Source organism: Lissotriton vulgaris, chromosome 6, assembly GCF_964263255.1.
Source record: "Lissotriton vulgaris chromosome 6, aLisVul1.2, whole genome shotgun sequence".
NCBI classification, from domain to species: Eukaryota; Metazoa; Chordata; class Amphibia; order Caudata; family Salamandridae; genus Lissotriton; species Lissotriton vulgaris.
In genome coordinates, this window is record NC_141694.1 from 1170628229 (window position 1) to 1170652324 (window position 24096).

At 45.6% G+C, this 24096-nt stretch overlaps 1 protein-coding gene across 1 annotated transcript in view; it reads left to right on the top strand.

Annotated features, from left to right (window-relative positions):
• Nucleotides 1-24096, top strand: part of LOC147708592 (uncharacterized) — a 122700-nt gene that overhangs the window by 42789 nt on the left and 55815 nt on the right. Inside the window, exon 3 of the mRNA XM_086927265.1 lies at nucleotides 5107-5217. Coding sequence (XP_086783391.1) covers nucleotides 5107-5217 — 111 coding nt within the window. The remainder of the gene's footprint in view (nucleotides 1-5106; nucleotides 5218-24096) is intronic.

The window sequence follows — 24096 nt, forward strand, 5'->3', positions numbered from 1 at the left end:
GTTGATGTGCACTAGGGGAAAAGGTAATGTGCTACAAAATGCACAGGGTAATGCACAATGGGGAAACAAGGTCATGTGTAGTGTGGGTGCATTTTCTATGTGAAAGCATAAAGGAAACCTGCAACTCGTGTATTTTTACTGTTAATTGCGGTTCCTGTTTGTGATTTTTGGGCTTGATCAGGTTTGTTTTTACACAAAGCATACATGCGATTGTTACAATATTGACAATTGCCCTGATTCCATTTTCCTTCCTTTAAAAAGGAATAGCATGTTTGCTCACATCATATTATAATAGTCTAGATGAAAAAGCAAACTTGAGTCAAATCTTCACTGTGTTTGCCTTTCAAGCTTAATTTCGCTATGTTTCCATTTGCCCGCTAAATAGACGCTTCCATGAAATAAATAGTTCTAATATTTCATTCGTCAAAATAAGAGTGGCCTGCTGAACCATCTTGAACTTTATGACCTGTTATTGTCAAGCAGTACAGAGATACTGATACACATATAGACAATTGCAGCACATGCATGAGAGAAATGGTTTCTGTGATGGCTGGCTTCATTTTGGTCAGCGGTAACAATGAAGCCAGCTAATCATTATTCATGAAACAGGAGGCTTGTATACCTCTCTCACTCAGCCAGTCACAAAGCCAGCAATTCCCTTTAGGATATACTACTGTCTTACTGTTTAATCTCCAAATGATTTGGAACAAACAAATTGAAGTCATCCTGCAGAAATCATAAAATCAATTGCCACGTAAACCATTTCGGCTCACCCTTCACGAAGATCTGTGTATTACCAAGTAGTGACAGGTTCCAATAGTTTCAGGGCTGATTAAGCCATTCATCAACGGAATAGTTTGAGTAAAGTTGTATTTAGTAAGAATGATGCCTAGTAGTTACAAGCATATAAAATAGTAAAAAGTCCAAATGCAAGCCATATATAAAAGCATAAATAAGTGACATGTTTCTATTTCCTGTGAAAATTCGGCAAGTGCTTATTTGATTACACATGGTTTGAGGATTAATGTATACGTTGTCCACAAGAGTAGTTTGAAATCCATCTTTTATACCTAGCTACAATGTCTAATCTAAGGTGCATCACTTTATCACCATGTCTCTCAAGCCCGCTTTCAGACAATATTTGGAGTGTTTTAAGTACCCTGAATGATGCAGTGCTATTTATGTTTTTATTTTTGTCCAAGTTATTTGTATAGACCTAGCCACGGGGCGGCAGAGCGTCTTATATATAACATCCACGGGGTGGTATAAAATATATTATTAAAGAAGGTATAAAAGAGAACAGTAGTTTTTAGTCAGTGAAAAGTATAGTTTGAAGAGCTGAGTTCTTAGATCTTTTCTGGAGGCTAATAGCACCAGGCCATATCAGAAATGCAATTCAAAAGTCTTGGGGCATGTTTGGATGTTTTTATTTTTTTAAGATTTGATGATTTCGAGGATCAGTCTTGCAATATTCTTTGTATTCCGTTGTCCACTGCATAAGTTAATGGTCATTTACATTTCATTTTCAAAAACACCGGCTAGAACAGAGGGAAAGAAGTTGCTTCAATAAACCTAAAAAAAACATAGAAGATGTGATATGTAATTTTCATTTGATGAGATGGTCTGATTGTATACAACTCAATTTAGCGCCCTTCGTTTCAGTTCCCTATCTGCCAACGTTAGAAGGGCATAGTTAAGGCAGAGGTTTATTGATTAAGTGTACTATAAATAACGACTTTTATTTTTACATTTCAGCAGTAATACAGAAATGGCAAAGTATGTGCGGAGTACTCCAACATGCCTGTGGACTCTCCGCAGCTATAAACTTACTATTTACTTGTACTTAGTGAATACTGAAAAAAAGAGTAAACTTACACAAAAGTGTATTTGCGTATTAGGCCCAGAGTGTGGTTCTTATTCCCTCTGCTTAGTGCCTCTCAACCATTCCTGCCTCTGCTATAAAATGAAATACATGTGACTGGGGGGATATGGAGAAATGAGAGGCACTGTTGAAGGGTGATAATTAGGGAATTATTGAAGAACCCCAACAAAGATTGTTGTATCCTGGTGCATAGTAAAGTCATCATTTAATATTCTTTAAAAGCTAATACAATTCAATATATAATGATAAATGTGTTGCAGAATGCACCATTGTTTCCTAAATTATTTGGGGGGAGAGCCTCCCAAAGGTAGTGGTCTTGCTCACTCACTGCACTCAGTGTGCACTGTATGGGGACTGGTCTGAAAACATTTGCCAGGGCTACTTTGGGTTTCCAGTCTGGCCCTGGAAGGAGCAGGAGCCTTGTACTGGGAAATAAAACTAACCATTGAAAAGTTAGTCACGGAGATTCAGTGCCAACCTTCCCATTAAAGCTTTTCTTTTTTTGCAAATTCTTTTAATATAAAATACTAAAATCCTTAGTAATTCGAGTATTTGTTTTGTGTGCACACGTGTGTTTATTTTTTTCGAATGACTCTTTTAATGTTTGAAATTTAAATCATACAAATTGCTTGGGGTCCCCGACTTCCAGTCGTGAGTCAATAGGGGCCCTCAGGAGTCAAAAGTTTGGGAACCACTGTCCTAGTACATTACCTAAAAAATGTTGCTGGATGTTTTTCGTAAATAGGCCCTTTGGCTACTAACTTCAATCCCTAGTTGTGATACTTGACCAAGTAAAGTCTGAAATCACACTACTGACTGTTGAGCACTACTTCTTCCTTCTGACTAAAAACCTCATTTAAAAACTGTAGGGTCATCCGTAAACAGTTGCAGATGTCACGTCTGTCCTCCCTCATCCACAACCACATTTAGTGGGCAGTGGTTTGTGTTCCTGATAGCGTAGCCCCCACCGGATTCACTTTCCCGAGCAGACCTAAGCCGATGGAGATGGTGTCACGGTGGCTGCCCAATCATGGGAGGCCATCCGGGGTCCTTTTCTTCTGTACCCTCCTGTGTCTCTTCTGTATGGGACGATTAACACTTTTCCTACCCATGTCAAATATAATGCTTTCCTGATGGACCTGGAGCAGTGTTAACTCCCTCAATGGTGGTGTTGCTTCTCAATTGGACTTAGTCACCAAAATTATAATGCAAAGAACAATGTAAATAGTAAAGCACGTTAGACTTTACCATGAGGACGAAACACATATTAAAATAGAACCACAAAGGTTTATTAAAGGATTCAGATCATTATAGAAAACAAAATGAAATAGTCAAAAGTCAGTCAGGGAATCAATTATCATATAATAGAATGATGCTCAGAATAAAATGCAGGAAATGGACAAGCAGAAGTAAGTATAGTTCAGCTCTAAACAATAAATAAAAGTTAAAAATCATAGGTCATGCCGACATAGTGTAGCCTCTTAAAGACCAGAGGAGAGCGAGCCCACAACCCTCAGGAATGGCCTTCTTTTAATTTGCAGAATACGATGAAGACTAAACATGAATACAGTTGTTTAAGGAAGGATCTCGCGATTTGGACTATTGAGGTCAAAGAAAAAACAATACAGTTTCTAAAATCACATTACTAAGCATTATCTTACAAAATCTCGTAATGCAGTTCCCATCCCTGATGCCTTTCAGACGCAGAAATCGTTTGTATAAATGTTGCTATTTGTGGTATATGCACAGGTTCTCATGAGAAACCATTGTGGTCACAATAGGAAAGGCCTTGAAACAGTTCACTCTCAGTGGAATACCTTGCAAACGAACTCCAAAGAAAGAATCATCATCCCATATCTGGGAAAGTGACATTACATCTTAAAGCAGCATGCACAGTGTTACTTATATACGAATAGTCTGTGTGCAGAGTTAAACAAAACAAACAGAGGACCACATACTGAAAAGATGGCTGCTAGCAGCACCAGCCATTGTGAAATCGAGGCCTACATTATCCAGTGTTAAAATAAATGCAATCGAACTCACAAACATGTTAATTAATGTCATATTAATGCTACTATACATACAAAAGTTTTACCAAACCATAATGTACTTAGACAATTCCCAGAGCATTAGGGAAATTTGTTATTTGAGTCTTGGTAATGGACCCCCATTCTTACAGTTTATTTGTAGGACTCACATATGTGATGACGGTACTACATTGCGGACGTGTCACCGTGTTTTTTTGCTCACAAAGCTCCTCTTGCAAAATGTACAGGAGCAATTTATGGGAAAAATACCTGGTGCAATGGTGGGCATCCTTAAATGCGACTATCGTGTGGTTTGAAAGTTATTGCAATGTGAACAAGCATTTTCAGAACTTGTGCCTGCGTACAGTTCACATGCATTAGATTTTACTCATTGCCGAATTTGTAAGTTCAGAGTAGCACATTTGTGGTGGGCATTGGTGTAATATTTGCTCTTCACCCCATATGATAATGTGTGCCCTTGGGTTATAGTCATTACACTTCTCAGGACAAAGATTTAGGGGCTCATTACGATACCCACCGCCATATTAGGATAGCGGTGGGTATTGCCGCGGACACAAAGTCCATCCGCCGCTTTACTGCTGGTGGCAATCGTACCGATTGCCTGCCGGGCGGAGCAGGGGCACTAATATGGTGGCGGTGCCTAGCAGGCACCGTCCGCTATATTGGGATGCAGGGACTGAAAGGCCTTTCCATGGCAGCATCGCCACCATGGAAAGGCTAGCGGGGATTGGTTTTGAGGGCCCGTTGCGGGCCCCCTTGTGTCTGGGGGAGGTGGGGTGCACTTGGGGGTACCTTTGGTACCCCCCTACATTTCGCTGCACCAAGTTGCAGGCACTGTGTGGTGCAGTGAAATGCCAGACATGCAATTTTAACATCACGGCAGGTGCTGCTGTCAGCAGCACCCGCCGCACTGCTAAATTGCAGAATGCGACTGCCATGGTGGCGGTCACATTCTAATTCGCAGTGCGGGACCGCCGCATGTCTGGTGGCCAGACCCAAATCCGCGGGTATGGCGGGCGGACTCAGTTCCGCCCGCCATCCTTATGAGCCCCTTAGTTCCATATGTTTTTTGCAGAATATTACTTATGGTTCCTTTTATGACAAAATCATCTAGATGTCATTTTATTTCTGTAATCTTCCATGTAACTGATCTTGGTACTTTTACTCCTAATCCAGGTCCCCTGATTGCAAGTTCTGTCTTTTCATTAAGAGCTAAAGATAGTCAAGATCTTTACCCTGCAAACCTTCAGGATTCTCAGGAGAGACCGCAAAATAATCACCCTACAAGTGAGTGTGGAGTGCTGAAGTACACTAATTCTATCTGTGCTCTAGTGTTTTTGAAAGCCAAGACCAGAGTTGTCTTTCTTATATGTTCAATGAAGTAGTTCAGGCGCGTTCTTCTGTTTTTTTCAAGTCATGTTATTTATATACGTTTTTGTACATTCTGAGACACCCCTTCCTTCTTGCACATCAACATTTGTAGGTGTGATGCAGCAAGACTTAAGTCTCATCTTGGTACGCCTCACCCCTTTATTATTTATACGAGTTACTTTGGAAATTCAGATTCCTTTCCATGAGATATAGACTCCGCTGCCAAATATTACTTTCCTTCACATTTCCCTCTCCATCCAACCTGTGCAACTGTTTCACTCTGCCTGGTTCCTATCTGCACCTTGTGTCTCAGCCCTTCTCCATCCCCTCTGAGTGACTTTGTCTCTCTTCTTCACTGGGCTTGTTTACATCTGAACCCATTCACCTGAATATCCCACTGTCTGTGTGTTTTCCACTTGGCACCTCTTTTCCTCCTGTTTCCAACCTGTTGTGTGTCTATCTTCCAGGTTATTCCCCCCCCCACACCAGCATTCGTGTCTGCTGTTTACACATACCCTTACCTCTCCTCTCCGTTTGCATCTTTGTCGCATGAGACAAAATGGCCTCTGCGTCCCGGCTTGCCCACAGGTTTCTCTTTACAATATGATTGGACAACCAATGTTTATATTTTACAAATGGATACAGCACCTCGAGAATGACTCCACTTTAATCCAAAGAATTCATACCAGGATTGTTAATGCTTTGCAAGTGTATACATGTATACACCCAGTCTCAAGGTTTGTAGATACCGTTTGATTATCTTTAGAGATTTGAGCAACAGTTTGATCCAGTAACTGTGAACCAGATAATCCGAATGGCATTCCTGCAGATACGTATCCAATCAAGATGTACCAAGATAAAACATTATCCATATTATATGACTGATGTGTAAAATGTAGCAACATATCTAGTTAAGGTACACTTGTCCATGATTGCAGCAGATGATTGAACGATGTCAGCGAATTATGGTTGACAAACAAGACATCGTGCATGTATTGATAACCAAACATAGAAAGCGAAAACAGATCAAACCTATAGTTAACTCTTCAACCAACACCTTATTCTAACAGATACAGCAAATGAAGTAACAACAACTCGACCAACAAGTACTTTGGGCCTTCACCAGGGCATAGAAAAGCGCTATAGAAGTGCTTCCATATAATGGAATATGGTACAATACAATGAAGTATCAATTACACCACAGTAAGATATGAGGTGAAATGATAAATGCATGGCAGCTGAAGAAAAATAACAAATAAAAGGCATATTGCCATCTAATCTCCATTTATAATTGGTAGCATTGCATGTATGTCTCAGAGGATCATAATCAATATAAAGAACACTGCCACCGGGTCAGGCAGGTAGGTGGCAACACATTATACCTTTTCTTTGTTCATCCTATTATAAGCTCTTCTTTTTTGTCAGTATCTCCACTTAAGATGCACCCAATCTGTCACAATCACTGTTGGAGGGAACACTTTTGGACTTTTTTTTGTTGGGCGTTTTTTATAGCGCAACTAGACCCGAATGTATCAGAGTGCTTTATATGAGCCCCAGTTGCGTTACAAACTGACACATTTATTTTTTCTTAGGCACAGGGAGATTACTGCCTAGATGCATCAACCTATTTAGGAAGTGCAAACGGTGCGAATCGCAAAATTCGGCCGTTTGCGATTCCTAAATAGGCGTCTGGGATGCATCAAGCATTTTTGGAAAATCGCTATTTTTAGCGAATTCCAAAAATGCGATTGCTTTTAAGGAATCGCAAATTTGCGATTCCTTAAAAGCAATGCATGATTATTTTTAAAATTGCGATTTCGCAATTAGGGTGTGCAAATTACCACGAGTTTGAACCTCGTGGTAATTTGCAAAAATGTGTCAAAATGCCCAAACATGCATTTTTAAACACTGTCATGTTACAGACACACATGTCCTTAGGACATGTGTGTAACATGCACTTTAAAATACATTTCAGGGGTGCAGGGGGGGTTCCTTTGGACCCCCCCTTGCACCCATGGAATGCATGAACATTTTGCGAGTTCCAAATTACGAATTCGCAATTCCCATTGATTCCTATGGGCCTTTTGGCCCATAGGAATCAATGGGAATTGCGAAATCGCAATTTGGAACTCGCAATTTTATTGCGATTCGGTAAAAAATGCGATTTTTACCGAATCACAATAAAATTGCGAAATTAATGGTGCATTGTCATTTGCGATTCCTTGTGAGAAGTTGGCCTGATATGTAGTGTTTCCAATTCTGGAACCACTGGGTATCAGTCCAAACAAACCCCAAAGATGTCTGGTTGTAAGTCAACCTTGTTAGACAAGCTATCCTAGTGGTAGCATGGACTAAGCAGCCTTAAAGGCTTAACTTAAGAGGTCGTGTTAAGCGAGCTGTTTTACCACATACAATCCTGTAATCAAATGAAAGGACACCACACAAGTATATATTATAAAAATATATGTATTTATTTCTAAATTACTCCCCAGTACTCTTTATGAGGAAAGGGGCACAAGCGTTAAATCAAAAGCACAGTAAAACATATAAAGTTGCACAATTATGGATGAGGGCGGGTGGCCACTCAGACCATATATTAAAAAAGTGGTATAAGTAACACTTATCGAACAATGGTTAGGCCTAGGGCCTAGAGATTCGCTGGGAGCAGTCAGGACTAGCAATGATGAAGTCGGGAGTAGCCCACAGGAGACGGGTGCAGCACGGAAAGTGCGGCGCGCACCAATGCACTGTCAATGGTGCGTAAAAGTCAGTTAAAGTGAATTAAAAGATACTTCCGCTGAACCTAGGACCACAAAACTTTAGACACAGACCCTAGAGGTGTGTACCAGTGTATAGACACCGGCGTTGCAATGTTACCTCACCCACAGGCCGTGGGTGCACAGGGTCGAAGTGGCGTCGGGTTCTGTCACGCAGGTTCTTGGTGCTTGAAGCTGTTGCAGCTGCAGGCGCTGTGAAGCAGAAGTGTCCGGTGCGATCCAAGGGTGGATCGAAGTAGAAAAGTACCTGAAAGCAGAGGGGACAGAGTCTGGGTCACTCAGCAGTGACCAGGGTGGAACCAGGACGGAACCAGGCAATGTCGGGCGCAATCGGGCGGTCGTCGATAGGCTTCTCTCCGCTGTCACGTGGGCTCTGGGGCATCTGCGACGTCCAGGAGCAGGTCACGATCTGTCCCACGTAGGCTCTCGCCGTCAGCACCGTCGGCTTCAAGATTGCAGCAAACAGCACTTGGCAAAAGCAATCCACGCGGAACCGGGAGATTGCTTATCACTCGAACCAGGAGGGTCAGAGTGGGTGCTCCTTTTCACAGGAGCTGGTGCAGATCTGGAGCAACCAGAAAAGCAAGTCGTATTTCAAGTTTCGTCGGCACAGGGGCCACAAGCCAGCTGGCAAGTGACCGGGCCAACGCGTCGAGCGCACACAAGCAGAAGGGTCCCACGCAGCACTCGTCGAGTGTGGAGGGGTGAGCTTTGGTGCAAGTGGAGCTCGGGGCTGGGGCTTCTCAAACCCCGGTGCACAGCTTCGAGGATCACTCGTGGGCTGCACGGTCAGCGTCTCGTGGCCTTTTCAAGATGGCGTGCCCCACGCTTCCGGTCGCCTCCACGGGTCTCAGCTCTGCAGGGACTGTGGATCGGGCAGGTAGAAGGCAGGCAAGCTTGATCTCGTCGATCTCTGTCGCTCGAGTTCCGGCGGGAACTGCAACAAAGCAAGGGTCGAGGGCTGGATGGTGCCTGTTTGCACAGGGTGGTCACTCCTTGACCACAAGGGAGATTCTTCAGTCTTCTCACGTCGTGTAGAAAGTCGAAGGGTCCAGAATTCGTTTCTTATGTTTCTTCAGGATGATCTGAGTTCCATTGGGACTGCTCCCCCTCTTATTCGAATCTCGGGGGTTGGACATCCTGCTAGGTCCCCTCCTATGGGTGGGACCCAGGAAGGGGGTGGTTACACCCCTCTCCTTTGATCCTGGCCGCGCTGGGACAGGGGCTGGGAGGCCCCAGAACCGGTTTGGCCGGATTATGCAAGGGGCAGCCTTGTGCTCCCCATGCAGTGTCTGGTTTCTTTGAAACCTCCCTACTCCAATCCACTATCTCCTGTCTGGGGTGGTTTGACACCGCCCTGTGACAGGAAACTCTTTGTCCAGGCCTCCTCTGCCGGGTTTCGGTCAGCAGCAGGAGGCCAGACCCGTGTCTGTGGCAGGGGCATCCATTTTGTGGATCTGAGGCTCATTTTAAATCAACCGCGTTTCAGTAAAGTAACATGTCTTCTCCCTCTAGAAGGGTGGAATGCTACCCCCGTCGCCAGAACTGGCGAGGGGGTAGTATTCCAATTCGTATGACACCTTACACGACATGTTTTGATAAAGCCAAACCAAAGTTGCTATATAACCGCGAGGATTATAAGGCGCTTAAGAGTATATGGTATGGCATTATCCCGGATCAGCTTAGGGAGTTGTTCCCGACAGCTGCAGACAGGCTCAGCTCATGCCAGAGCACCATCTCACATAAAACCACGCACTCTGCCTCCAGGATTGATGAGGCCTTCCATAGGAGTGGCTTACAGGCTATATGTGTCCAGATATAGGTTTAGATATAGGTATACTATATCTAAGCAAGGGGTGATTACACCCACTTGCCCCAGCTGAGTGATCAGCCAGTTGTGTCAATTTAAGAACCAGCCAGGGGTGGCAAAAGCTATGCTTCAGCCCCTGGTAGGCCTTGGTGGCACCTATGCCCTGAGCACCTATAGTGCATGGTACAGGGGCTGACAAGGAGTCCATTTCCAATTGTGGTATGTACCTATAGCACATGTATTATAAATTTAGAGAGAGAACAGCAGGCTGGGGGTCTGATTAGCAGGCCCACAGCCTCAGTAAGTCGAAAACCAGTGAAGCAAAAAGCAAAAATTGGGGTGACCATAGGATAGCAGACCCTACTCTCCTACATAACCCCCCCCCCCCCCCCCCCCAACGCAGGGACATTAAACTTAACCTTGACCAGCTAAGTCTTCATGTTCTAAGTGGAAGTACCTGGAGAGACCATCTGCATTACCATGGTCAGTCCCTGGGCGGTGCTCCACTGTAAAGTCCATCCCCTGTAGGGAAATGGACCACCTGAGCAGTTTGGGATTTTCACCCTTCATCTGATTTAGCCACAAGAGGGGCTTATGGTCTGTCTGAATTAGGAAGTGAGTACCAAACAAGTATGGCCTCAACTTCTTCAGGGCCCAAACCACAGCAAAGGCCTCCCTCTCAATAGCTGACCAACGTTTCTACCTGGGGTCAGCCTTCTGCTAATAAAAGCAATGGGCTGGTCTTGACCATCTTGATTAAGTTGTGAAAGCACAGCTCCCACCCCCAACTCAGAAGCATCTGTCTGTACAATGAACTGTTTGGAGTAGTCAGGACTCTTCAGGATAGGTGCAGAGCACATGGCCTTCTTCAGGTCATCAAATGCCTTTTGACAGCTAACTGTCCACTGAACCTTTTTGGGCATCTTCTTGGATGTCAAGTCATTCAATGGTGTCACAATGGACCCATAGTTCTTTACAAATTTTCTGTAATACCCAGTCAGGCCCAAGAAGGCTCTGACTTGTGTCTGGGTAGTTGGAGGAGCCCAGTCCTGTATGGTCTGGATCTTGCTCTCCAGTGGTTGAACTTGACCCCCACCTACTAGGTGGCCCAAGTACACAACCTTGCTCTGCCCTATCTGGCACTTAGTAGCCTTGATAGTCAGGCCTGCCTTTTGCAGGGCCTCCAGAACCTTCTTCAGGTGGATCAGGTGATCCTCCCAGGTGGAGCTAAAGACAGCAATATCATCTAGATATGCTGCACAAAAGTCATCCAGCCCAGCAAGGACTTGATTCACCAACCTTTGGAAGGTGGCAGGTGCATTCTTCAAACCAAAGGGCATTACCACAAACTGATAATGTCCACTAGGGGTAGAGAATGCTGTTTTGGCTTTTGACTCTTCAGCTAGTCTGATTTGCCAGTAGCCAGCTGTCAACTCAAATGTGCTCAGAAACTTGGCAGAAGCCAATTTATCAATGAGCTCATCTGCTCTTGGAATGGGATGAGCATCTGTCCTAGTGACAGCATTGAGACCTCTGTAGTCCACACAAAACCTCATTTCTCTCTTCCCATCTTTGGTATGAGGTTTTGGCACAAGGACCACTGGGCTAGCCCATGGGCTCTCTGATGGCTCAATCACTCCAAGCTCCAACATCTTTTGCACCTCAGCCTTTATACAATCCCTGACATGGTCAGGTTGCCTGTAGATCTTATTCTTCACAGGCAGATTGTCACCAGTGTCCACCTCATGGGTGCACCAGTTAGTCTGACTGGGTGTGAGTGAAAACAAATGTCTGTGGGCCTGCAACACCTGTCTGCAGTCCACTTGTTGCTGCTCAGTGAGGCTGCCTGCCAAGGCTACTCCATCAACTGAACCATCATCAGGGTTCTGGGAAAGCAGGTCTGGGAGAGGGTCACTCTCTTCCTCCTGTTCCCCATCTGTGGCCATGAGGAGACTCATGTCCTCCCTGTCAACAAATGCTTTCAAACGATTTACATGGAGCACCCTGTGGGGGCTCCTAGGGGTACCAAAGTCAACCAAGTAGGTGACTTCTCCCTTCTTTTCAATGATAGGGTAGGGTCCAGTCCATTGGTCCTGGAGAGCTGCTGGCCCCACTGGGTCCAACACCCACACCTTCTGCCCTGGCTGGTACTCAACCAGAACAGCCTTTTGGTCATGCCAGGCTTTCTGTAATTCCTGACTTGCCTCAAGGTTTTTGGATGCTCTCTCCATGTATTCAGCCATCCTGGAGCGGAGACCAAGTACATAGTCCACAATGTCTAGTTTAGGCTTTTTGAGAGGTAACTCCCATCCTTCCTTCACCAAACTCAATGGACCTCTTACAGGGTGGCCAAACAAAAGTTCAAAAGGGCTGTAGCCAACCCCCTTCTGTGGGACCTCTCTGTAAGCAAAGAGCAAGCAGGGTAAAAGGATGTCCCATTTCCGCCTAAGCTTCTCTGGTAAACCTTTTATCATTCCCTTTAGGGTCTTGTTGAACCTTTCCACAAGCCCATTGCACTGTGGATGGTAGGGTGTGGTAAACTTATAGTTTACTCCACACTCTTTCCACATTGCTTTTAAGTATCCAGACATAAAGTTAGTACCTCTGTCTGAAAGAACCTCCTTTGGAAAGCCCACTCTTGAGAAAACTGCAATGAGGGCTTTTGCCACCACAGGAGCTGTGGTGGTCCTCAGGGGAATTGCCTCTGGATACCTGGTGGCATGATCCACTACCACCAGTATAAATCTGTGCCCAGATGCTTTTGGAGGATCCATGGGACCCACAATGTCTATTCCAACTCTTTCAAAGGGTACCCCCACCACAGGTAGTGGTATCAGGGGGGCCTTTGTTGTGCCACCTGACTTACCACTGGCTTGGCAAGTGACACAGGAGCGACAAAACTCCTTGACATTTTCTGACATGTGAGGCCAGTGAAAGTGTGGAACAAGCCTGTCCCAAGTCTTATTCTGGCCTAAGTGTCCTGCAAGGGGAATATCATGGGCCAAGGTAAGAAGGAAGCCCCTAAACTTCAAAGGTATAACCAACCTCCTGGTTGTGCCAGGCTTGGGGTCTCTAGCCTCTGAATAAAGGAGTCCTTCATCCCAATACACTTTATGGGTACCTTGAGCATTCCCTGCAGCCTCAGCAGCAGCTTGCTGTCTGAGGGGTTCAAGTGAAGGGCAATCTAATTGGGCCTGCCCCAGGTCTGCCCTTGAGGGTCCCCCTGTCCCCAGAAACTCAACCTGATCAGGTTCAAGCTCCTCTGAGACAGTCTCCTCTTGGACTGCAGAATCAGTTTCCTGTGAAACTTGATCCTCAACCTGGGGCAAGTGGGAAGGCACAGCCTTAACCCTCTTGCTCCTCCTCTTGGGTTGTGGTTGGTCTATTGTTTCAAGATCCACCACTGGTTCAGGAAGGCACTTCTTAGCCAGAGACCTTGTCACTGCAAGGACATGAGCTGAAATCCCTAGCATTTCTGCATGAGTCCTGTACTCCACTTCTGACCAAACTGAGCTTTCAAGATCATTGCCTAACAGACAGTCTACTGGGAGGTCTGCACTCACAACAACTTTCTTTAGGCCATCTACCCCTCCCCAGGAGAAGTTCACAACAGCCACACTATGGGAAGTAGTGGAGTTGCTTGCATTGGTCACTAGGTAACTTTCACCTAGTACAATCTGTCCAGGGTCCACAAAGCCAGGTGTCACCATTGTGACACTGGCACAAGTGTCACTGTAGGCCTGAGCCAGTTTCTCATTAATTAAGGGAGTCTGCCTATATTTGCCCAGGTTACTGGGGCTTACTGCAGTGGGCAAAGATAAGTCCACATCATATAGGAGAACTGCCTGTGTGGGGATTCTGACTAGGCTAGATTCCACCTCAGTACCCAGGGTCAACCCTACTAAACCCTTTGGCTGTGTACCACCACTGTTAACTGTACTAGGGGGTGCAGGTGCTTTAGGAGCTGCAGTGGTGGGGACTGGATTTTTCTTAGTGCATTCACTGCCCCAGTGTGAAACTGATTTGCAGGTATTACACCAAGGTTTCTTTGGGCCATCATTCTTCTTTTTCTTGTTTCCATTTTGGGAAACCCCCTCCTTATTGCTAGTTTGGGGGCCTGAAGACTTCTGGTCCTTTTCTTTATCTTTCTGATTCCCACCCTTCTGGTCTGTTTTCTTCTGGTCACCTTGGTTCTGGTTTTTCTGCTTAATCCTTGTCCTGACCCATTTGTCTGCCTTCTTTCCCAATTCTTGGGGAGAGGTCAAATCAGAGTCAACAAGGTATTGATGCAACAGCTGGTTCTGACAGTTATTAAGGATCTGCTCTCTCATCATAAGATTGTACAATCCTGTATAGTCTGAAACTTTACTTCCCTGCAGCCAACCCTCCAGAGCCTTAGTGGCACAATCTACAAAATCAGTCCAGTCCTGAGTCTGTGCTTTTTGGATGTCTCTGAACAACAACCTGTATTGCTCAGTGGTTAGGCCAAACCCTTCAATAAGAGCACTCTTCAGAACAGAGTAGTTTTTGGCATCCTCAGGTCTAACAGTGAGGAGCCTGTCCCTCCCTTTCTCAGAAAAGGAGTACCATAAAATTGCTGCCCACTGATCCTCAGGGACCTGCTGTACCATGCAGGCCCTCTCAAGAGCAGTCATCCATTTGTGGATATCATCCCCTTCCTTGTAGGGGGGCACAATTTTTGTCAGGTTTCTATTGTCATAGGCCCTGTCTTTTTCTTTAGGAACTTTGCTGCCACCAGTGGCATCTAAGCCACACAATTTTCTTTCTCTTGCTAAAGCAAGTTTAGCTTGAGCCAAGGCTACCTCTTCCCTTTCTATTTGGAGTTGGACAGCCCTCATCCTGGCCCTATGCTCTTTTCTCTGGGAGGAAGTCATTCCTCTTTGAGATTCTCTTGAGGCACTAGAAAGATGAGAGTCCCCTGATGGAGATCTCACCCTCCTGTTGCCTGGGAGAATTTGGTTATGAGATCTGGAGTGGTGCTGGCCCTCTCCATTCTCATGTAGGTCCAAGTTGGCCTGGTTAAGCCTGACAACCTGTACCTGGTTTCCCCCCTGATCCTGATCTTCAGGCTCTTCTAAATCAGAGTCTTCCTCTTCCTCCTCCTCCACGACATCATCTGGAAGATCCTCATTCTCAGGGGAGTTTATCCCTTCACCTGTTTCTAAGGGAGCCTGACTCACCTTATCTAGGTCATCCTTTTCTAGGAGAGCTACTAGGGAAGGAATGGTAGGGCCTCTGCCCTTTTTTAGCCCCCTGGCTGTGCACAAGGCACTCAGGTCTTTGTGGCTAAGGTTGTCATATCTGGATGTTGTCCCTATAGGATCAACTATTACAGGAGCAGAGCCTGAGGCTCTACCTGTATCAGACATGACTGCTAGTGAGGTGTAAGTGATGCACTTACCTACACTAAGTGGTTTCCTACTGTACCTTGCTAGTGAGTTGTAGTCAGGGTGTGCTAATCCCTTTAATCTACAACTACTAAGTTCAGTAGAACTTAATATGCTAAGCTTTTGATTTATATGTACCTAGAGGTACTTGATGTGATCTTTCAATTTGATAAAGATTGCAATGGTAAAACAAACAGCAAGCTCAAATCCGCACCGCTGCACACCAATGTGAGAAGTTGGCCTGATATGTAGTGTTTCCAATTCTGGAACCACTGGGTATCAGTCCAAACAAACCCCAAAGATGTCTGGTTGTAAGTCAACCTTGTTAGACAAGCTATCCTAGTGGTAGCATGGACTAAGCAGCCTTAAAGGCTTAACTTAAGAGGTCGTGTTAAGCGAGCTGTTTTACCACATACAATCCTGTAATCAAATGAAAGGACACCACACAAGTATATATTATAAAAATATATGTATTTATTTCTAAATTACTCCCCAGTACTCTTTATGAGGAAAGGGGCACAAGCGTTAAATCAAAAGCACAGTAAAACATATAAAGTTGCACAATTATGGATGAGGGCGGGTGGCCACTCAGACCATATATTAAAAAAGTGGTATAAGTAACACTTATCGAACAATGGTTAGGCCTAGGGCCTAGAGATTCGCTGGGAGCAGTCAGGACTAGCAATGATGAAGTCGGGAGTAGCCCACAGGAGACGGGTGCAGCACGGAAAGTGCGGCGCGCACCAATGCACTGTCAATGGTGCGTAAAAGTCAGTTAAAGTGAATTAAAAGATACTTCCGCTGAACCTAGGACCACAAAACTTTAGACACAGACCCTAGAGGTGTGTACCAGTGTATAGACACCGGCGTTGCAATGTTACCTCACCCACAGGCCGTGGGTGCACAGGGTCGAAGTGGCGTCGGGTTCTGTCACGCAGGTTCTTGGTGCTTGAAGCTGTTGCAGCTGCAGGCGCTGTGAAGCAGAAGTGTCCGGTGCGATCCAAGGGTGGATCGAAGTAGAAAAGTACCTGAAAGCAGAGGGGACAGAGTCTGGGTCACTCAGCAGTGACCAGGGTGGAACCAGGACGGAACCAGGCAATGTCGGGCGCAATCGGGCGGTCGTCGATAGGCTTCTCTCCGCTGTCACGTGGGCTCTGGGGCATCTGCGACGTCCAGGAGCAGGTCACGATCTGTCCCACGTAGGCTCTCGCCGTCAGCACCGTCGGCTTCAAGATTGCAGCAAACAGCACTTGGCAAAAGCAATCCACGCGGAACCGGGAGATTGCTTATCACTCGAACCAGGAGGGTCAGAGTGGGTGCTCCTTTTCACAGGAGCTGGTGCAGATCTGGAGCAACCAGAAAAGCAAGTCGTATTTCAAGTTTCGTCGGCACAGGGGCCACAAGCCAGCTGGCAAGTGACCGGGCCAACGCGTCGAGCGCACACAAGCAGAAGGGTCCCACGCAGCACTCGTCGAGTGTGGAGGGGTGAGCTTTGGTGCAAGTGGAGCTCGGGGCTGGGGCTTCTCAAACCCCGGTGCACAGCTTCGAGGATCACTCGTGGGCTGCACGGTCAGCGTCTCGTGGCCTTTTCAAGATGGCGTGCCCCACGCTTCCGGTCGCCTCCACGGGTCTCAGCTCTGCAGGGACTGTGGATCGGGCAGGTAGAAGGCAGGCAAGCTTGATCTCGTCGATCTCTGTCGCTCGAGTTCCGGCGGGAACTGCAACAAAGCAAGGGTCGAGGGCTGGATGGTGCCTGTTTGCACAGGGTGGTCACTCCTTGACCACAAGGGAGATTCTTCAGTCTTCTCACGTCGTGTAGAAAGTCGAAGGGTCCAGAATTCGTTTCTTATGTTTCTTCAGGATGATCTGAGTTCCATTGGGACTGCTCCCCCTCTTATTCGAATCTCGGGGGTTGGACATCCTGCTAGGTCCCCTCCTATGGGTGGGACCCAGGAAGGGGGTGGTTACACCCCTCTCCTTTGATCCTGGCCGCGCTGGGACAGGGGCTGGGAGGCCCCAGAACCGGTTTGGCCGGATTATGCAAGGGGCAGCCTTGTGCTCCCCATGCAGTGTCTGGTTTCTTTGAAACCTCCCTACTCCAATCCACTATCTCCTGTCTGGGGTGGTTTGACACCGCCCTGTGACAGGAAACTCTTTGTCCAGGCCTCCTCTGCCGGGTTTCGGTCAGCAGCAGGAGGCCAGACCCGTGTCTGTGGCAGGGGCATCCATTTTGTGGATCTGAGGCTCATTTTAAATCAACCGCGTTTCAGTAAAGTAACATGTCTTCTCCCTCTAGAAGGGTGGAATGCTACCCCCGTCGCCAGAACTGGCGAGGGGGTAGTATTCCAATTCGTATGACACCTTACACGACATGTTTTGATAAAGCCAAACCAAAGTTGCTATATAACCGCGAGGATTATAAGGCGCTTAAGAGTATATGGTATGGCATTATCCCGGATCAGCTTAGGGAGTTGTTCCCGACAGCTGCAGACAGGCTCAGCTCATGCCAGAGCACCATCTCACATAAAACCACGCACTCTGCCTCCAGGATTGATGAGGCCTTCCATAGGAGTGGCTTACAGGCTATATGTGTCCAGATATAGGTTTAGATATAGGTATACTATATCTAAGCAAGGGGTGATTACACCCACTTGCCCCAGCTGAGTGATCAGCCAGTTGTGTCAATTTAAGAACCAGCCAGGGGTGGCAAAAGCTATGCTTCAGCCCCTGGTAGGCCTTGGTGGCACCTATGCCCTGAGCACCTATAGTGCATGGTACAGGGGCTGACAAGGAGTCCATTTCCAATTGTGGTATGTACCTATAGCACATGTATTATAAATTTAGAGAGAGAACAGCAGGCTGGGGGTCTGATTAGCAGGCCCACAGCCTCAGTAAGTCGAAAACCAGTGAAGCAAAAAGCAAAAATTGGGGTGACCATAGGATAGCAGACCCTACTCTCCTACATTCCTTATTTGCGATTCCTTATTTTTCGCAAATAAGGAATCGCAAATGAAAACGTTGATGCATCTACCCATACTTGATTTTTCCTGGGATCACAGGGTGTTGAGCATCCCTCTTCCCTGTTAGAGCACATGAATTAATAAAAAGCACCTAGGGTAGCAGTACACAAATTGGGGAGCTACAGAGAATATTTTCGGGTCTTGCACCAACGTGAGTTCCTTGTGTTTAAAAAAGTTGTGCAAATGGAATCGCCTCAAAATGCTTAATAGCAGGTGGAATGAGTGTGCACAGAATTGGGAAAAGATGACTTTAATTTATTTTTCCAAAGGTGAGTTGGTTTGCTTTGGCATGGATTGCCATCAGGGGACTTTCTGCTAGCCAGAGTACCTGGATAGCAAATTATATTCCTTTCCGAATTTCCTTGTGTGTTGGGTTAGGCAAAGGTTTTTGATGATGGCAGGGTTTAACAGGGATGTTGAGTTGTTTTTTGTTGCTGGGGTATTTTACGGCCCCCTCCTTTATGCATATTTTTGTAAGATTTAGGGTCTTGAAACTGATTTGGGCTTTGAACCTTAGCTAGCCTAGAGATTTTAAGACTGTTGAGGTGTAATCAAATGTTTTTCCAGCTGTTATTCTTGCTGTAGTGTTCCATACCACTTGAAGATCAGGAAGTGATTTGGACTGTCACAGCAGAGTGAGCTGGCATAGTTGAGTTAATAGTATATTATTTGTTCTCCATTATTTCTGGGCATCTTTGCAGGATTGTGAAGAGGACAGTGCATTAGAGTTGGTGGTTTGATAGGCTGAGTATGGATCTTACGTGGATCTTGAGAGTTATTGTTGAGTCAGATATGTCTCATAGGCTTCTCATCTTCGTAATTCACTAATGCAAAACCAGAGGTGGGGCTATTATGAAAGAAAGTTTGGGGGTGAATCTTGCAAAGAAACAGTAGTTGAGTTATGGTTCATTGCCGTTCATGAAACTCCTAGTCATCAATGATTGTGTTCCCCACTGGCAGGCTTCTAGCGCATGGTATTCTTTTTTGTGTTGATGGGGCATGCATTTAGTTGAGACTTATCTGCTTATGACTGGTAAAATCAGTTATAGAGGCTACTGTTTTCAGGGGGGGGGGGGGAGGGCCTTGGTGATGAAAACGACAAGTAACAGGAATGACCAGAAACTTTAAAGGAAATAATTCAGTTTCTCTGTGTCATTAAGAATGGGTGTAGAATAAGGGCAAGAACAAGCAGAGGATAAGGTCAAAGACATTCAAGATAATGTAGAGTTTAGGGCATGGATCTTGTGACTAAAAATGTGGAAAGGGACAGAGGTCTAGAAGTACCAGCCATTCCACAAACTAAGGCAGATTATTTTTCCTGCAAGATCTTAAACTCGCCGAATAAGCCCAAAGATATCTTCTCTATAATAGATGAGCTATCCAAGCCAGAAAGAGTCACTGTGAAACCTGTCCCTTCTCAAACCCTATGCGACTCTCACCTTCTATTTTAATAAAAAAACTGTCACTATTAAATCTAGCATCCCCACCAATTCTTCTCCAACATACTTTCCGCTCATTTGCAGAAACCCTCTTCTCCATGACCAGATCCCTTCAATCTCTAGGGAAGATTTCTTTGGCCTGCTCAGGAAAGTCAGTTCCAGTTCCCCTACTGATTGTTGCCCCTCCTACATATTACAGGAAGCTTTTCTCACTTGTCCGGACCCCCCGTTTTTACTCCTGAACAACTCTCTTGAGCAGGGTATAGTTCCAAATATATTTAAAAATGCAGAAATCATCCCAATCTTAAAGAAACCGGGCTGTAATCCCTTAGCCCTTAGCAACTATCGTCCCATCTCCCTGTTACCCTACTTAGGCTAAATTCTAGAGGCTCATGTAGCGAGTTGCCTCAGCTCCTTCATTGAACACTCCCACTATCTCGACCCCCGATCAGGCTGGTTTTTGACCTGCACACTCAACAGAGTCGGTTATTTTTACAGTCATGGATGAGCTTAGAGGGAGGGCAGACAAGGGCATCACCCAGGCCCTGGTATTTCTTGACCTGTCAGAGGCATTTGACACGGTCGATCATGATCTTTTATATCAACCATGTCAGTAATTCTGGGATCCAGGGCTTGGCTCTGAAGTGGCTCTCCTCCTTTCTCAGTAACCGGTCTCAAGCGGTTCGCATTGCCAATTATTCTTCTAGCAAAATGAAAATGACCTGCGGAGTTTCCCAGGGTTCTTCTCTCTCACCGCTTCTCTTTAATCTGTATCTACTACCCTTGATCTGCTCTCTCAGAGAAATAAAGGTTGGAACCTTTAATTATGCTGACGAGCTCCATTTGGTATTTGAGATCGATCATTCGATATCCTCTGTTTCCAACTTCCAATCCACCATGAAATTCATCAGCGGATGGATGAACAGCAACAAGCTAAATTAAACCCTTATAAAACCGAGCTTATCCTAACAGGTGGGCCGGCCAATCCCTGGAACTCCAACTTCTGGCCACCCCAACTGGGCAACTCCCCACTCCCAGCATGTTCTACCAAAAGCCTGGGCATTGTGATCCATTTTCAACAGCTTTATTCGACATTTGCAGTCATAAAAGCGATGTACAATAAAACAAATGGAATTAATTATACAAAATCATAGATGATAAAAAGAACATACATAGATCATATAATAAAACTGCTTCGCATCCCCATAGATAAAAATGCATGTAGTAAAATCATTTAAAAACTCGTTAAAATAGAAGATAAACGCAATTAAAATATGTACAGGTCACAACATTAAGTAGAAATCGTTTTGTTTTTTGTTTTCACACACTCTGAGAAATTAGGCGAGCCCTCAAAATCCATACCCAGCCTAAAAATGTTGCCATGGTTAATACAATAGGTAGTGATGTGTCAGTCCGCAGGATGCGTTCAGCTTCCACTACCACCCTTGTGCCCAAGAGCCTACAGATTGGTAACAACCAAGCCGGCGCGGGGCTGCATAAGCATCACAAGCAAAGAGGATATGGGCTGTGGATTCGTTGCAGGATCTACACCCCGGGCACCTAGTTGAAGATTGGGCTGACCATTTGATGGTAAACGATCTCACCGGGAGCGTTCCCACACTGAACTGAAAGTACAACTGACGGTCCAGGGGTTTAGTAATAGCATCCCAGTAAGGTTCCAGCTTCGGGCGACTTTATGGTCCAAAAAACAGCTAGTGAGGGAAGTTGACACTTGTTGTCTAGCGTTTTTTTCTTGAAACCATTCCCAGTACATGGTGTTCAACACCTCTTTTGAAGGGGAAGTGGGAGTTTACAGGGTCTACCCACAGCGAGATCAGGCCTAGATCTGCTCAAAGGTTTCGAACTGCCCACAGCCATTTAATACAATGTAATGTGTCAGCCCTGATTAGTTCTAGGAAACCTTGTGCATAGCCTGCAAGTTCTGGTGTAATCCATAATCTCCTCCAATACAGAAGAGGACACAATTTAGCTGCTGCTGCAATAGGTTTCTTGCCTAAATCAATTAACAACGGGCTCACTGGGGTACTCTGGGGTAGTCTGATGATATTTCTTAAGAACCTGTTTTCAGAGATGGTAAGAGCTAGAAGGTTCTCGCATCCCCAAACTTCCGAACCATATAATGCTGAACTAACAGCTTTCAGGTTGTACATTTCTAGGGCTGGGCTAATTGGCTTAAAATCAGAGAGATTATGCTCCTGGCAGAGAATCCCTGAAATCTGCCTGAGTTTAAGAGAAGCTAATTCAATTTGGAGATCCCATTTCATACTTCCTTGGAAGTTCACCCCTAGATAAGTGAACTCTTTAACTGATTCTATCGGTCCATCCTTCATACTAAAACCCCTCAGGTTAGCCTTACGAGCACTGAATGCCATTAGCTTTGTCTTGGACACATTGACCTCCAACCCCCTCTGTGAGCAAAAATCCTCAAAGATTTTTAAGGCCTCCTGGAGCCCACTAGGGGTCTTGGATAAGATCAATGTGTCGTCGGCAAACATCAATATCGGTACTTTTTCTCCGGCAAGTGTGGGGGCGTCAGTTGGTGTTGCACTCATACATTCAACTATCCCGTTAATATATAACAAGATTAGCGTAGGGGCCATCACACATCCCAGTCTCACACCACGTTCAACAGGGAACAATTCAGTGACTTCCCCCTACCCCCTACCCCCCCCCCCCCCATATAATTTGGGCGTTATTATCTTCATGGAGCCTTCTAATCAAAGTCAAGAGGTTCAAGGGGAGCCCAAGCTGTTTCAGAACTAGCCATAATTTCCAACGGGGTACTAGATCAAATGCCGCCTTAAGATCTACGAAGGCAGCATAAAGGCTACCCTTACCTATTGTCACAGTCTTCCAGTAAATTAAGATAATTCTGAATACCTGGTTGATGGTGCTTATGAACGCTCGGAATCCATCTTGCAATGGAGATAGGACTCCGAACTCCTCGATCCACCCCTATTTAGCACCATTCTACCAATTATTTTCTGGAGGCAGTCGATTAGGCCTATAGTTCCCCGGGTCTCCTTTCTTGTAGACAGGGATGATTTCCGCACTTTTCCAAGATGCTGGAATCGGGGCACCTTGTGCAATCGCATTGGACAGCAAGAGGATATATCGGCACCAACTAGCTTTGTCATGTAGAAAGATGTCGCCAGGGATGCCATCAGGCCCTGGTGCTTTTCCCGGTGAAATTGATTTCAGTGCAGACTCAACTTCAGTCTTAGTAAAAGTATCCCCTGAATGCAGCACACTTATAAGATCAATTTCCCCCGATAACGGGGTTGAAGCATATTGGGGCTTGAAGTCATTTACCCAGTCTGATACAGAGACATGATTTTGGGGACGCTCAGCCTGTCCCCCGGTAGACCATTTATAAATGTGCCAAAAATGCTTAGGATTTTTCGAGGCACATGCGTCCCTCAAATCCTGCCGCCTTTTAGCTTCCCAGGCTTTCTTGGCCTTTACTTGCATGAGCTTATAGAGGGTTCTTGCTTCGCGAACCTTTATTGGGTCACTCCCTCTTATGGCTTTCCCAAGGGCCAGGAGTACCTCCCGGCATTCACCGCTGTACCAGCGCCCCTCTTTCTGGGCAGATACTTTGGGCTTCTTTCCCTGCTTCACAAAGTATGAGCGCAAGAGATTAAAAAAGGCGGAGTGAGTGCTCACTATATTAGCTTGATCTCCTTTCTGGTGTACGCAAGCCTCAAGTTCTTTAATAGCAAGATCCAGGCTCAGTGCAATGTTAGCTAGCAGGTTTGGTGCCTCTTTTACCTGTACCCATTTAAGTCTCCTTTGGTCGTTGGTGGGAACAACCTCGCCTAGGTGATACCTATCAACTAAGTGTGAGTCTGGCATTTGACAATTCAGAAGCAAAGAACCACACAGCGGGTTATGATCACTTTCAAGCCTAACAGAGACCTAATGTCCTCCACCAAATACCACAGGCTCAGGCTTACCAAAACATAGTTGATTCTACTTCATGAAGCCCATTATTAAAAGTATTCGCTCCTTGCCTATCTGATTTAGAGCGCCCATTCAGAGCCCTTAGGCCCTGTTCCATGCAGATGCTATTTAATTGGATAGCCACATCGGTCCACTTTCTAATAGGCTGCAGCTCAAGCGGTGGAACACCCCATTTACTGTCGTCTACCTCAATCCAGTGGCCATCTTCTTCGGTAAGGGGTTCAAATGATATATTAAAGTCCCCCATTATTATTACCTTGGAAGCGTCAGGCAGTGTATCAAGGAGGTCTTCCTGAGCCGCTAAAACTATTGATCTTTTGCCTCTTGTGCCCCTGACGTAGATGTTAAATAACACTA